This window comes from Chinchilla lanigera, unplaced genomic scaffold (assembly GCF_000276665.1).
Source record: "Chinchilla lanigera isolate Chin_1 unplaced genomic scaffold, ChiLan1.0 scaffold00517, whole genome shotgun sequence".
Classification (NCBI taxonomy): Eukaryota; Metazoa; Chordata; class Mammalia; order Rodentia; family Chinchillidae; genus Chinchilla; species Chinchilla lanigera.
Genome location: NW_004955918.1, coordinates 1 through 12718, shown reverse-complemented (window position 1 = coordinate 12718; position 12718 = coordinate 1). Strand labels below are relative to the sequence as shown.

General features: G+C 50.2%; 1 protein-coding gene and 1 long non-coding RNA gene across 4 annotated transcripts; one reads left to right on the top strand and one right to left on the bottom strand.

The window, feature by feature from the left end:
* The first annotated feature begins 196 nt into the window (after positions 1–196).
* On the top strand, positions 197–6174 carry LOC102026702 (homeobox protein Hox-D3). 3 transcript variants are annotated; one of them, XR_265199.2, is made up of 3 exons: positions 197–1273; positions 3194–4246; positions 5578–6174. XR_265199.2 is itself a non-coding variant. In XM_005415147.2 (2 exons), exons 1-2 carry the CDS (start codon positions 733–735, stop codon positions 3949–3951), a joined length of 1299 nt encoding a protein of 432 aa, XP_005415204.1. In that variant the 5' UTR covers positions 197–732; the 3' UTR covers positions 3952–6174. The 3 variants fall into 3 exon arrangements, 1 of the variants encoding a protein (XP_005415204.1); XR_265198.2 differs by having other exon boundaries at positions 3194–5222; XM_005415147.2 differs by having other exon boundaries at positions 3194–6174.
* Positions 6175–6730: 556 nt separating this feature from the next.
* On the bottom strand, positions 6731–8452 carry LOC102026496. The gene is made up of 2 exons (XR_265197.2): positions 7416–8452; positions 6731–7336 (listed from the first exon to the last, which is right to left on the bottom strand). It is a non-coding gene; the product is annotated as an uncharacterized LOC102026496 (long non-coding RNA).
* Positions 8453–12718: the final 4266 nt, after the last annotated feature.

Here is a 12718-nt window from a genome sequence, read left to right as displayed (position 1 = left end):
TGGGGGCATAGCTCAGTAGTAAAGTATCTGCTTAGCATGCACAAGGCCTTGAGTTCTTTTTTATTTATTTTTATTTTTTATTTTAATTAATTAATTAATTAATTAATTTAAGGCCTTGAGTTCTATTTCCAGCACCAAACAAACAAAAACACTAGGATTACCCAAAGACTAATCCATTAATTAATTCATTCAAAAAAGCATTTATTACATGCAGGGCACTACAATGGATGTTAGGAGTATATAGATAAATAAGACAAAGTCCTTGCCTGCAGTAAGGTCCCAGTTTAGGGGAAGAATCAGCCAGTAACATGTATAAGGCCGTAAGTGCTTTTTGCTGCAGATTCAAAAGCTGAATTGGTAACTTCGGAGAAATGAAATTGATGGGGGTGGGCAGGAGAAAGCCCTTTCCATATGGTAGAGTTGAGTAACAGTGAAGATAAAGTCTTTTCTTATACTTAGGAGAAATTCCTTCGGACTGTTCCAAGAGTTCAAATAAGTTGAATTTCATAAAACCCCAGACCCAGAACCTTAGGCCTCCCTCCCCATCAGGAGGTGGGTGGGAAACAGAAAGCCTGGGCTAGTCCTTTTACATTGACTGGTCTTGCCAATGACAGTCCCTCTGGGGCCTCTCACTTTTCTTCTTGGCAGGTCACCTGGAGCTTGGGGGCTGGCCCAGCTCTCTCAGGATTCAGCAGACACTGGAAGTGGTGGTGAAGGACACAGTGGTAGTCAATGTTATTTGAGCAGGGTCAGCAGGCCCTGGAGCTTCCTGAGTGCACAATGCAGAAGGCTGCATACTATGAAAACCCGGGACTCTTTGGAGGCTATAGCTACAGCAAAGCCACTGACAATTATGGCTATGGCACTCCCCATCAGCCCTACCCACCCCCTGCTGCTGCCAACTCCCTGGACACTGATTACCCAGGTTCTGCCTGCTCCATCCAGAGCTCTGCACCTCTGCGAGCCCCAGCCCACAAGGGGGCTGAACTCAATGGCAGTTGCATGAGATCTGGCACTGGGAACAGCCAGGGTGGGGGTGGTGGCAGCCAGCCACCTGGTCTGAACTCAGAGCAGCAGCCACCACAACCCCCTCCTCCACCACCCACCCTGCCCCCCTCCTCACCCACCAATCCTGGAGGTGGAGTGCCTGCCAAGAAGGCCAAGGGTGGGCCCAATGCTTCCAACTCCTCAGCCACCATCAGCAAGCAGATCTTCCCCTGGATGAAAGAGTCCCGACAGAACTCCAAGCAGAAGAACAGCTGTGCCACTGCAGGTAGCTTTCTGATGGGGGACATTCCTGGACCAGGTTTCCTACAGACTAGCCCCAGGAAGTTCCAATCATCCAGGAACCAAGAGACTCAGGGCCATAAGAGCAACCTTGGAAGACATGTCCAAACTCTTACTCTTGCAGAAATATCCTTCCTTTTTATTGTCTTTGATTGGAGTCTTAGCCTTGTGGGAATAGGGTGCTCACTTCTATCTCAGGCTGCTAGTGTCATTGATGAACAAATCTTATGTTTATTCATAGAAAGTTCTTCACTGTATTGACATATTATCTGCTTTCCTGGGCTGCTGGTTATAACTCAGCTCCCTCTTCAACCCAACAGCCCCTCAGAAATTGAACACAAAGTTAAGTTCAGTGGTGTACTGGGGAGGCTGAGGCAGGAGGAATGCTTCAGCCCAGGATCTCAAGGCCAGCCTGCTTGGGCAACATGGTGAGACTCTGTCTTAAAGAAAAAAAAAAAAAAGTAAAAGAAAGAAAAGGAACAAAATTTGAAGACAGATATCTTGAGCACAGGTGGTTATATAGCTCATATCACATGAATCAATAAAAACTAAAGGCTAAGCAGTGCTCTGTGAAGAATTGTGCTAAGCAATTTATAAGCATTATCTTAATTTTTCAAAAAACGCTTTGAGGTAGGCATGTGAGACAGCCTCATTTTATAGATAAGGAAACTACTAGAGATGATACGCAACTTGCCCAAGTTGAAAAAAACAGCAAGGTGGTGGATTTGAATCCAACCACTCTGACTCCAGGGCCTGTCAGGAATAACCATGAAACTACCTGCCTGTCTCAGCCCAGTTTGCCCAGTCAGCAAACTCTTAACAGGGAGGTGCATATTCCAGGTGGAGAGAAATTTCTGGGAAACAGGAGCAGCCTGGGCTTTCTTTCTGTGCAAGGGAGACCCTTGGGTTGAGAAGGTCTCCAGGTCATCCAGGGCACGTGGAAGAAGACAGGCATCACAGGCGTTGACACCTGCTCCTTTCTGCTCAGACTGCTTGGTTCCCTACATTTTTTTTGGCTTTGTGTTCTCTGCTGCAGTTTATTTTCATATAGATGAGCAGGTTTCTAGGTCCAGGGCTAGTTTGAAGCTTGGGATGTGGCTTGTTATCAGGTCTCTGGTTGGCCTGCAGCTCTCTGGGGCTGCTCCTCCTAGGGGGAAAGTGCCTTCCAGCCTGCAAGCTCCTTCTCCTGCCCCTCCCTCCTCAGCGCAGGCTCGGGCCCTCCCTCCCGGGAGAAATCCATTTGTCTTCCCAGTGAGGGAGTGGACAAGCAGCTGAGAGGTGGCAGGGGTGGTGGAAGCCTGTGTTGAGGCCGCTGCACCAGCACTGCCTTACTCAACATGCTTTCAGCCTGGCCTTGGGACCCTGGAAACGCCAAGGCAGTATTTTTTGGGTTTATCACCTCTGGGTGTAGCTGGGCTAGACTGAGGTGTTAAGAACCCCCGCTCGCATTCTTTGCTGGGGAGGTGCATTGCCCAGGAGCCAGCCTCTAAGCAAGGTAGAGGAGCTGCTCACACCCCTCAGCAGCAGAAGCTGTGAGAAGACTGTTCCAAGAGAAGTCTGGCCCTTCTTTGACAGAGGGGAGGCATAACCAGCTGCTCTTCTTCTCTCATTAAAGCCCTTCCTGGCCTTTTGAGATGAGATGATGGGCTGAGATGTAGAGGAAGGGAGAGCAGAGCGAATAGGACTTCCGAAGGCAGATGCAGGTTTCAGGTGCAACTGATGGTAGACCTGGGATAGGGTGTGAGTTTTCCCTTGCACTCTGACCTCTGGAATGCCTCTTCCCCACCCAGCCAGGATTGGAGGTGGGGGAGGGTGGTGGCCAGTAGAGCTAGGGAAGCACCCCTCTTCACTCCTAGGAGTCTCTACTCCCTCGCTCAGCGCCCCCTCTTTCTCCCTCCCTGCCCAGGAGAGAGCTGCGAGGACAAGAGCCCGCCGGGCCCGGCGTCCAAGCGGGTGCGCACGGCGTACACGAGTGCGCAGCTGGTGGAGTTGGAAAAGGAGTTCCACTTCAACCGCTACTTGTGCCGGCCGCGCCGCGTGGAGATGGCCAACCTGCTGAATCTCACCGAACGCCAGATCAAGATCTGGTTCCAGAACAGGCGCATGAAGTACAAGAAGGACCAGAAGGCCAAGGGCATCCTGCACTCGCCGGCTGGCCAGTCCCCGGAGCGCAGCCCGCCGCTCGGCGGCGCCGCTGGCCACGTGGCCTACTCCGGGCAGCTGCCGCCGGTGCCCGGCCTGGCCTACGACGCACCCTCGCCGCCGGCCTTCGCCAAATCGCAGCCCAATATGTACGGCCTGGCCGCCTACACGGCGCCGCTCAGCAGCTGCCTGCCACAGCAGAAGCGCTATGCGGCGCCCGAGTTCGAGCCCCACCCCATGGCGAGCAACGGCGGTGGCTTCGCCAGCGCCAACCTGCAAGGCAGCCCGGTGTACGTGGGTGGCAACTTCGTCGACTCCATGGCGCCAGCTTCCGGGCCCGTCTTCAACCTGGGCCACCTCTCCCACCCGTCTTCAGCCAGCGTGGACTACAGTTGCGCTGCGCAAATTCCTGGCAACCACCACCATGGACCGTGCGACCCTCATCCCACCTACACAGATCTTTCGGCCCACCACTCGTCTCAGGGACGCCTACCCGAGGCCCCAAAACTGACACATCTGTAGCGGTCACTGTCGGCCCGAACTTGCGGCGTCATTACCTCCTTTGCTTTGATTGTTGGGGGTGGCAGGCGGGCGGGGCCCGAGGGGCAGTTCGGGGACCCCCTCCCTGGCTCTGGCCTGGCCGCTGCTTCCCAGGTCTCCTCCAGCGGCGGAGGCAGAGGCTATGCGGCCTCGCCTCCAAACGCGTCCTCCTTTGGGTGACTCGCCGTAAATCAGCCGCAAGGATCCTCCCCCGCAAGCCTAACAGTGCCATATACTGCGAACCGAGGGACTCTAATCTGGTAATGGTGTCTCCAAGGTAAGTCTGAGACCCATCGGGCGGTGCGCCCTGCAGGAGGACTAGAGTTGGAGTCCTGGGCCTGACCCGCATCTAGCTTAGTTTCGGAGATCTTAATTTATATGCTCCTTCCCGTCCCATAAAGGATTTCATCGGACTAAATGATCTGTATTTATTATTTGAAGCGATTCATTTCGTTTCCCTGATTATTTATCCTCCTCTTAATGTATTTATGTGTATATTTGTAGAATTCTCCAGCCGAGTTTAGGAACGCGCTCCCGGCTTTGGGGGGCCACATTTCACCTTTTTTTAGTTTCCTTGGTCTGAACTAGTTGAGAGTAGTTTTGAACAGTTGTAACCGTGGCTGGTGTTTGTAGTTGATGTAAAGGATTAAGACCACAAATTGTCCTTCATGGTCCTAGAGTGAGGCAGCCCGGTGGCATGGCACGACAGACCTTATTCATTTCTCGACAGCCGCAGCCCTCGCCACTTGACGCAGTTTGATTTCAAATTGTCTAGTACTATTTGAACAAATATTTAGAATAAAAAATTTCTGTTGGAAGTCTATCTGTTAATCACACACACTTGCAAGCAGATCACCCTGCCTTTATCTTTTGAACAATCCCAGTGGAAGGGTGAGAAAAAGCCCGACCCTCTGAAAGACCTTATTTATTTGGAATCTAGTACATAAATTAATTTTGGGGGTGATACTTGCTTACATTCCAGCTATTAAAATTCGGGGGTAGTGGTGGTGGTGGTGGTGTCTAAGGGTGCAAACCTAGGAATGTCCTGTGTGGCATGACTGGGACAGGGCTTTGCCAAAGCAGTGCCTGCCTTGCTGTTTCTATCACCCTCTCTCTAGACACAATCGACGGTCACATTAGGGAGGCCAGAGCTCATTTTTCTGCATTAAGTAATAAAAAAAAAACTTTGAAAAAAACTGACAATCAAAGAAAAGACACAAAAGAATTCATAAGAAGAACTGAGCTATGAAAAGGTAAGGTGCAGAAAATGAAAGGTTCATTTGGAGACAGGCACCGAAGCTTTTTCTCTAGGAAATGCTGTCATGAATTTTTCCTTTGTCGTGGTGGGTAGTTCATTTCTAAAGAAAACAAATGTTCTCCATAATGGGAAGTAATAAAAGTTTCACTACTGGAACACAGCACATATAAACACCCTGTTTACTTCTGTTTCTTTGTACAAAACGGGCAAAAAACGTCTTCAAAAGGTTTATAACCATTTTGTAAATATTAGTGTGGCTCTAGCTAGGAGCAGACCACTTACACTCACTTCTATGGGAGGGGACACTTGGAAACCGCCTTCAAATAAGTTTCAATTCTTTTGTATTTCAGCAAAGTCAGCCCACGCATCTCTATTTGGTTTGACAAATAATGCAACTCCTACTACATCCCCGGTGACAAGAGGTGAAATTCCTATTGTGTGGAAATAATTTAACTTCTTATCTTCTGGTGGAACAACAATTGTTTCTATTTGGATGTTTGTGTTTCACTAATGATGGCTCAAAATACATTTACTTTCCCGGTTCTTTTGTGCTGTTTTTAAAATGGCATGTTAGATTGGGGGCGGGAGGGGATATTCTTTTGCCAAATTTCACTTTATCTGAGGAGGTTCAAAGTATATATGCTGTAGAAGTGTACCGACAGAATAAATGACTTCAATCGAAGACATATTTTACCCACTTTCAAGGCTTAACATTGTTTTATATGAAATTTGCATCCATGGGCAGAATTTCTAATTGTCTTGTACGAAATTATTTTTTAAGCTATTAGGGGAATCAAAGATCTCGTTGCCTTGCAGGGATTACAACCACCTTTCTTAACTGGCTAAATATTAAATAGATGAATCGTCAGGCTGTTTAGATTCAGCCCGGTTTTCCCTCATCTCCTCTTCCTACCATAAATAATAATAAAAATACATAATGCATCATGGCTCCAGGCGTTTTCCAGCGCGATGTGTTACCGCAGTAGTATCTGCTGAGTCTGCGGGTGTCTGCAAAGCCCCAAGTGTCATCTGTGGCTTAGGGTTTCATGGATTAGACTTTAAACGGTGTCTCGCCAGGCTGACATCAGCTTCCTCTCACACTTAGGCTCCAAGGAAGTGCTGGGCTGGGGGCTCCCTCTCCATGCAGCCACAGCTCCCCACGGCCCTGCTTTCCAGGGTATGTGTGTGGGGGGCGGGGTGGCTGGGGCTGAATCTGAGGCTTTTCCCCACCTCCGGAGACTTCTGAGAGTGGCTCCAATCCGTTCCTGTCACTGGCGTGAGTCATGTGATGGGCACACTGGGTCACTCCTGGCGAGGGCACGCTCCCACGCGGCCACCCGCCCGGCTGAGAGCCTGGCCCGGCACAACCATTTAAAACTTCATAAATTATAAACAAGCCGCCTTGGCCTTCACAGTAAATTCCGCTCTTTTCGAGCCTGCAATTAGTGTTAGGAAGCACCCGAGTCTAAACACAACCAAACGCCCTCTGAAAGACCCAAGGGCCCGAGGTTGCAAACCTTTATTTCCCAGTGCCAACCCCTCCCCGCCAAGGTTTGCACACAGTCGCCTCCTCCCCCGCCACAGCCACCGCCGGCGGTACACACTCGGCTGGGTTCCTGCTCTGCGAGGGAAGGTCACAATAGCGGCTCTATCTGCACAGGCGCCTGCCTCCTCCCTCCCCGGTCTCGCAGCAGCAGAGAAAGAAGCGTGGGGGAGGGGAGCCGGCCGCCAATGGCGCCCTGGGCCTTGGCCTCTCTTCTCGGGGAGGCCCTGCAGCCATACCTGCAGGAGAAGTCGGCACGGGAGGCAAACCTCCTCCCTAGTTCCTGCTTCTGTCCAAGACGAGTGCTCTGGGGGCAAAGGAGGGCCCACCAAGGCCTCAAACTTGCTTGAGGCCTCCCTACCCCACACTGCGCTGAGGGTGCCCAGAGCAGCCAGAAGCCCCAAGGCAGGCACGCCATTGTGTGCGCTGCTTCCCCGCGGGTTCTGCAGCAGAGGCGGCCCTGGAGGAGGCCTTAGCAGGCAACACAGAGGGCGGCTGGAGGTGGGAAGTGGCCGGCCCTCCCTTGCTCGCTGGGGCTTTGGTCTTTGGAGATCTACCTTGGTTGCCTAAGAGGAGAATGGTTCTTAAACTCATGCCTTTGGCCAGTTCTTTTTTTTTTTTTTTTTTTTTTAAACCAACACCTACCTCCTTTGGGATGTGCGTGGGTGTTATGCAGTCTCCTGAGATCTCAAGAACAAGGTCACAGCTGTAAGCCTGGGCCCATAGATCAGGGATGGCCATTCACCTGGCATTCCTGGTGGTTCTGTACAGCCGATATGAATTGAGGCAGGGTGGAATGGCCTGCTGCACAGCAGGAGTTGGGGTGAGGAATGAATGAAGCAGAAGGAGAGCTTTTCCTTACAACCAGGAAACACTCAGCACCCAGCCCAAAGTGGAGTGCTTGGATGGAGCTAACCAGAGGTTGCAGAAGCTATGGAGGAAGAGGCCTCGAAGAGTAGTCCTGCTACTGGTAAGGAGGTAAGAGAGGGCAATTAACTACATATTCTGCCTTCTGGTTTTCAAACTTCAGCCCCATGCCAGAACCTGACAGGGAAATATCTACCTCCAATGGAATCATTAAGTGAACCATCCATTTGCACCATTTCTTTGTACAGGCTTTTACGTGAGAGAGGGGAAGGTAATACAGAGCAAGTACCCAGCCTCAAGCCCAGTCCCTATCAGAAACACATCAGCCAAATTGGTTTCCCAGGCCCCACAGGCTGCTATTTGCTGAACAAGAGTTATCAAATTTCTATCTGTAAGAAGTATTAAAAGATACTGATTACCTATACTAGCCACTTCTCCATTCTTCCCCAGTCTGCACAGCTAGCTGGCCTCAGTGAAGGGCATCTTCTCAGCCAGCAGGCCAAGGAGCCCTGGCTCTCCATCTGTTCAGGCTTTTCCTTAGGGAGGGTGAAGAGGATGCGCGTGGGTGTACGTTTGAATAACAAAGAAGTAACTCTTCCTTCTAATAACAAGTGCTCCTGGGCTTGACCTGGGGAAGCCAGAGGCCTGTTTACACCTTCAGTATTCAAGAGAAGTCACAGGCTTGTTTTGACTTTTATCCTGAGAATTAGTTGAAGCTCCCTCCTGCAGTTCAAGAATTGGCTAATCCCAGTTATAGGTCTAAGAAGGTCCTCTTCATCTGGAAGTTCTTGGCATTACTTTGATTCTTTCAGAAACTGAAAGAAAGAAAGAAAAAAAAAAAAAAAAGAACAACTTTATGAGTCAAAAGAGAGGGACAGAAGACCCAGACCCCACAAGTTTATAGCCTCATTACTCCTGGGCACTTTGACTTCCCAGAGAATATATTTAGGGCCTGGGTGAGCAGGCCTATTCTTGGACATTCTGGGACACTTAGGAAGTTGAGTTTGTATTGTCCTCAGCTAAGGCCTTACACCTTTGAGGGATGGCTCTTGTAGGTGTCTTTTTGCAAAAGGCCCAGGTGGAGAGAAAAAGGAAAGAATCTTTAGCAATTACTACACTGGTGGTGGCAGAGAGGATGGTGAATGGAAAAGATCATCACAGGGGGTGAAACGTTTGTTCTCACTGTTCCCTTGTTTTCTACTCCAGCTACAAATGTCTGTATCTTTGGGGTCCAAAGTTGGTGTCAAACAAATATACTGTATACACTTGGCTTGAAGTTCATTCTTAAACATTTCCCTCAGGTCTCACTCCCACCTTGGTGAGCTGGAAAATACAAAAACTACTTTTAGGCCAGTCCAGTGAAGCAAAGTAAGCAAAAGATCTCCTTACACAATGGAAAAGCCAAGATAGATAAATATTCAGTCATTTGTAATAGCAGAGGCAGGTGAAGGCTCTCCAGCAGATATATAAGGTAGGAGCTATTGCATGTATCTTCTTGTCCTAGATCTTGTGACAAAAATGAGGTGGGTTTTTTTGGGGGTAGACTGAACCCAGAACTTGGTTTGTGCTAAGAGATACACAAGCTACATAACAAGCCTATGGCAAAATTACCTTTTTGGGGGGGCAGTTTAAACAGTCTTGCTACGTAGTTCATACTGGCCTTGAACTAGCTGTGTAGCCCAGGCTTGCCTCAAACTAGCAATCCTCAGCCTCCCTAGTGCTGGACTGAGAGGCCTGAGCCACTACCCCTGGTGCATGGCAAAATATCTTGACTGAAACCTAGAGGTACTCTGGAGCATTTTTATGGAAGTATAAGATCTAGAAAATCGCAAAGTGGTGTTTTAACATTAATACAAGCCAGAGGAGGAGGGCGAGGAGGAGGAGATCCTAATTTAAATCAAAGTTCATAGAGAGCTCTGGTGTGGAGGAAGTGTTTTAACCGGGAAAGCAGGGCTTAACATCAGGCCGGGAAGGCTGGCTGGCCAAGGGCCTTTCCTTAGGAGAGAGGAGCATCCCGGACTTAAGCCTGCAGAAGGCCTTTTGAGGATGGCTCTATTGTTCACAGCGCTGTCCTACAAACATCACGCGCCTCCCCACCTCCTGCGGGCCGAGTGGGAAAGTGGGTCGAGTGAGCGGCACCAGAGTCCCTCGCTCCAGTCTGCTACCCCTTGGGACAGCCACGACACTACCCGCCCGCGCGTCAGAGGACACACAAAGCCCCGCCCTGTCCGGGCTGGGGGCGCTGTGAGGAGGCTGGTGAGGACCCCGAGGCCGAGTGCCCCGGCCCCGCGGGAACAATAGCCGCCGGCCGGCCTGGCAGTGGGAGCGGCACAAAGCCGGGGGTCCGCGCCGCCACGTGACACGCGCTCGCCCAGGCGGCTGCAGGGGCTCGGGACCCACCTGGGCCACTTGCGGAAAGACAAAGGTGAGTTCGTCCACCTCCCAGCTGCGGCCGCGTCCCTCCGTGGCCGGCGGGGGCCGGGGCGGAGGAGGTCTGTGCGCGTCTAGGGTGGGGGCGGGAGAGGTTGTCCTATTAAGAGTTCATCAATCACCGGTGTGCACTTTCCGCTCGACAGCGGTTCCTCCTACTTCAGAGCAAGTCTGGGCCAGCTGGGAGCCGACCAGCAACAGCCCGCAGAGGAGACGCGGGGCGCGGGCTGGGGGCTCCCAGAGGGCGCGACCCGTGGTCCCCGCCCGGCACCGCCTGGGCCCGAGGGGAGGGCTGGTAGCTTCCTCCTTGCCTTAGGGACAGGCCCGCTGCCCGCCAGCCCCGCCCTCGAACTTCTCTGGGCACCCACACGGTGACCCTGCATTCCCTGCCATTCTCCACACTGGCCTCAGGGACCCGCTGCCCTGTTCCCAGAAAGGGCCATATCCATCTCTGAAGGCGGAAGGAGAAAAAGCCCAAGGGGCCAGGAGGTTTTTGCAAACTCTTAAGTCTCTATTTGCCTGCGGGAGTATTTGTGTGGGAGGAAGGAGGAGGGCAAGACCGCTGTTGAACTTGAAATAAACTTGAATGTCATTTAAAGTAACAATAAAAATATATTGAAAACACCAGCCACAATGATATGTCTCTTCTCTTGGAGGGTGGAAGCAAGATTCTTAAGTACTTCTGCCTCAGCTCTTTTGGGTCAGTTTTAGAAACAACATGGGGCCAGACCACAAGTTTCTAGGGGCAGACATCAGCCCTACAGCCATTTGCAGCAGGCTTTCTGGGTGGAGTGGTGGAGTGGGCGGGGAAGCATTCTCACACCTCTTCTGGAGTGTCACTTGTCTTCTTAAATCCTCCCGAAGTTCTGGCCTAGGTTCCCCCCCGCCCCCCGCCCGCCACCTTCACCTTTTCGCTGGGTGCCATCAGCTGAAATGTTTCTGAAGTTAGTTGGTAGGTGCTGCCCAGTCCTCAGGAATAAGCTCCTGAGGGATGGAAAGCCTCAGCGTTGCACCCCCCCGCATCCTTGTTTGTCATCATCTTGGGTGGAAATTGACTTCTTTTGGAGGAATGTTGTACTGTCATTTCTGCTTCAGATAGCCTGAAGCATTAAGCCTCACAGAGTATCTCACATCCACAGAGCAATGAAAATACAGGGCCAGCTGGCCTAGGTTCAGTCTGCCCCTCGCTCTGGGTCTTTTCCCAGCACCCACGGAATGGCTCCTGTGGGCCCTGTGCTGGGCTTTGGGATACAAGGATGGGTCACTAATGATTTCTGCCCTTCCATCTAGGCGGAGGGAAATAATCCTAGAACAATGTGATAGGTACCACAACAGAAGGTGCTCAAATTCGTGTGTGTGTGTGTGTGTGTGTGTGTGTGTGTGTGTTTTATCTTTTGTGTTTCTTTGAATGCTTGCTGCCTGTTCTTCTTTGAGCCTCCTTAAGCTCAATGTGGAACTGCTGGCATAGCATAGGAAAGGGTATTGGACATCTGACCTTGGCCATTTACATTGGATGTGACTATAATGTGACTGGAATGAAGAAAAGAAGCCACCAATAGTACTGCAGTGTCACAAAAGGCTACTCAGAGAAGGTAAATGTGGGTTCCTGAAGAAAAAGTTTCTTCAGATCAAGGAAGGATACAAAAATGAAGAAGGAGGAAATAAGAAGTGCAGTTTGGAGTGGGGCATCCTGGCTGGAAGAGGTTGTGCTGTGTGCATGTAAAGGAATCCAGACCTACTCTGTAGCTAATGGGGAGCCCCGGAAGGTGGGAAGTAAGGTTATCTACCTTGAAAGCTAACTTTTGGGGGTACTGTATCTGACTGGAAGAAGAAAAAATAGGAGGCAGGAAGAGTAAACAAAGGAGCATGCTGAAATACTCCAGCCTAGACAGGCACTGAAAACAAGGCTGACAAGATATTTAGGAGGCAGAGCTCACAGGACTTGGTGAGAGCTGGATGAGTAAGGGAAGAGCTATGGGTGCTAATTCCTATGTTTCTGTTTTGAGGGCCTGAATAGAAACCAGGGCATTTACCAAAGTGAATAGAAGAGGGAGAAGAGACTGCAGAAGAATCTAATGAGTTCGTTTTCAGGTCCACATTATTTTCTGCTTTGCTACATATACATAGTATGACCCTATGCAAGCCACTTCTTTTTTGGACTTTAGTTTCATCAGTGAAATAGTCAAAAAAGATATCTACTTCACAAATTTATCATTAGAACTCTGTGTGTGTGTGTGTGTGTGTGTGTGTGTGTGTTCCCCAGGTCCCCAGGAATGTCCTACACAAGCTAAAATCTAGGAAAAACATTCTCTTGCCTCCATCATGTTGATCAATATTTAGATCCTGGGTGGCCAGTGAAAAGGAAGGCTCAGGGAAATTAAAAACAACATCCTACTGCTTCCTAGACACTGAATCCAAACTAAGGTATAGGACTAAGTTAGATGAGATTGCTAATCAGAGCCCTCCCTGTTTCCGGAGGGGAGGGATAGTCTCAGGAGGATTCACATAAAATGTGGTCTTGGTATCTGACCACTAAAGAAGACGCCTCTTAGCAGATGTCAAAAAGCTTTTGTGCTTTTCTTTCTTAATATATCATGTGTCTTTCAGGGAATGCTAAAGGCCACTTCTTCTCTTCTGAACCTCCTTGAGCT

What these genes read in the sequence shown, in the direction of transcription:
- LOC102026702 (XM_005415147.2), top strand. Translation starts at nt 733, where the DNA reads ATGTTATTTGAGCAGGGTCAGCAGGCCCTGGAGCTTCCTGAGTGCACA. An exon ending in GAACAGCTGTGCCACTGCAG is followed by an intron (nt 1,274 to 3,193) that starts GTAGCTTTCTGA and finishes CTCCCTGCCCAG; the next exon opens with GAGAGAGCTGCGAGGACAAG.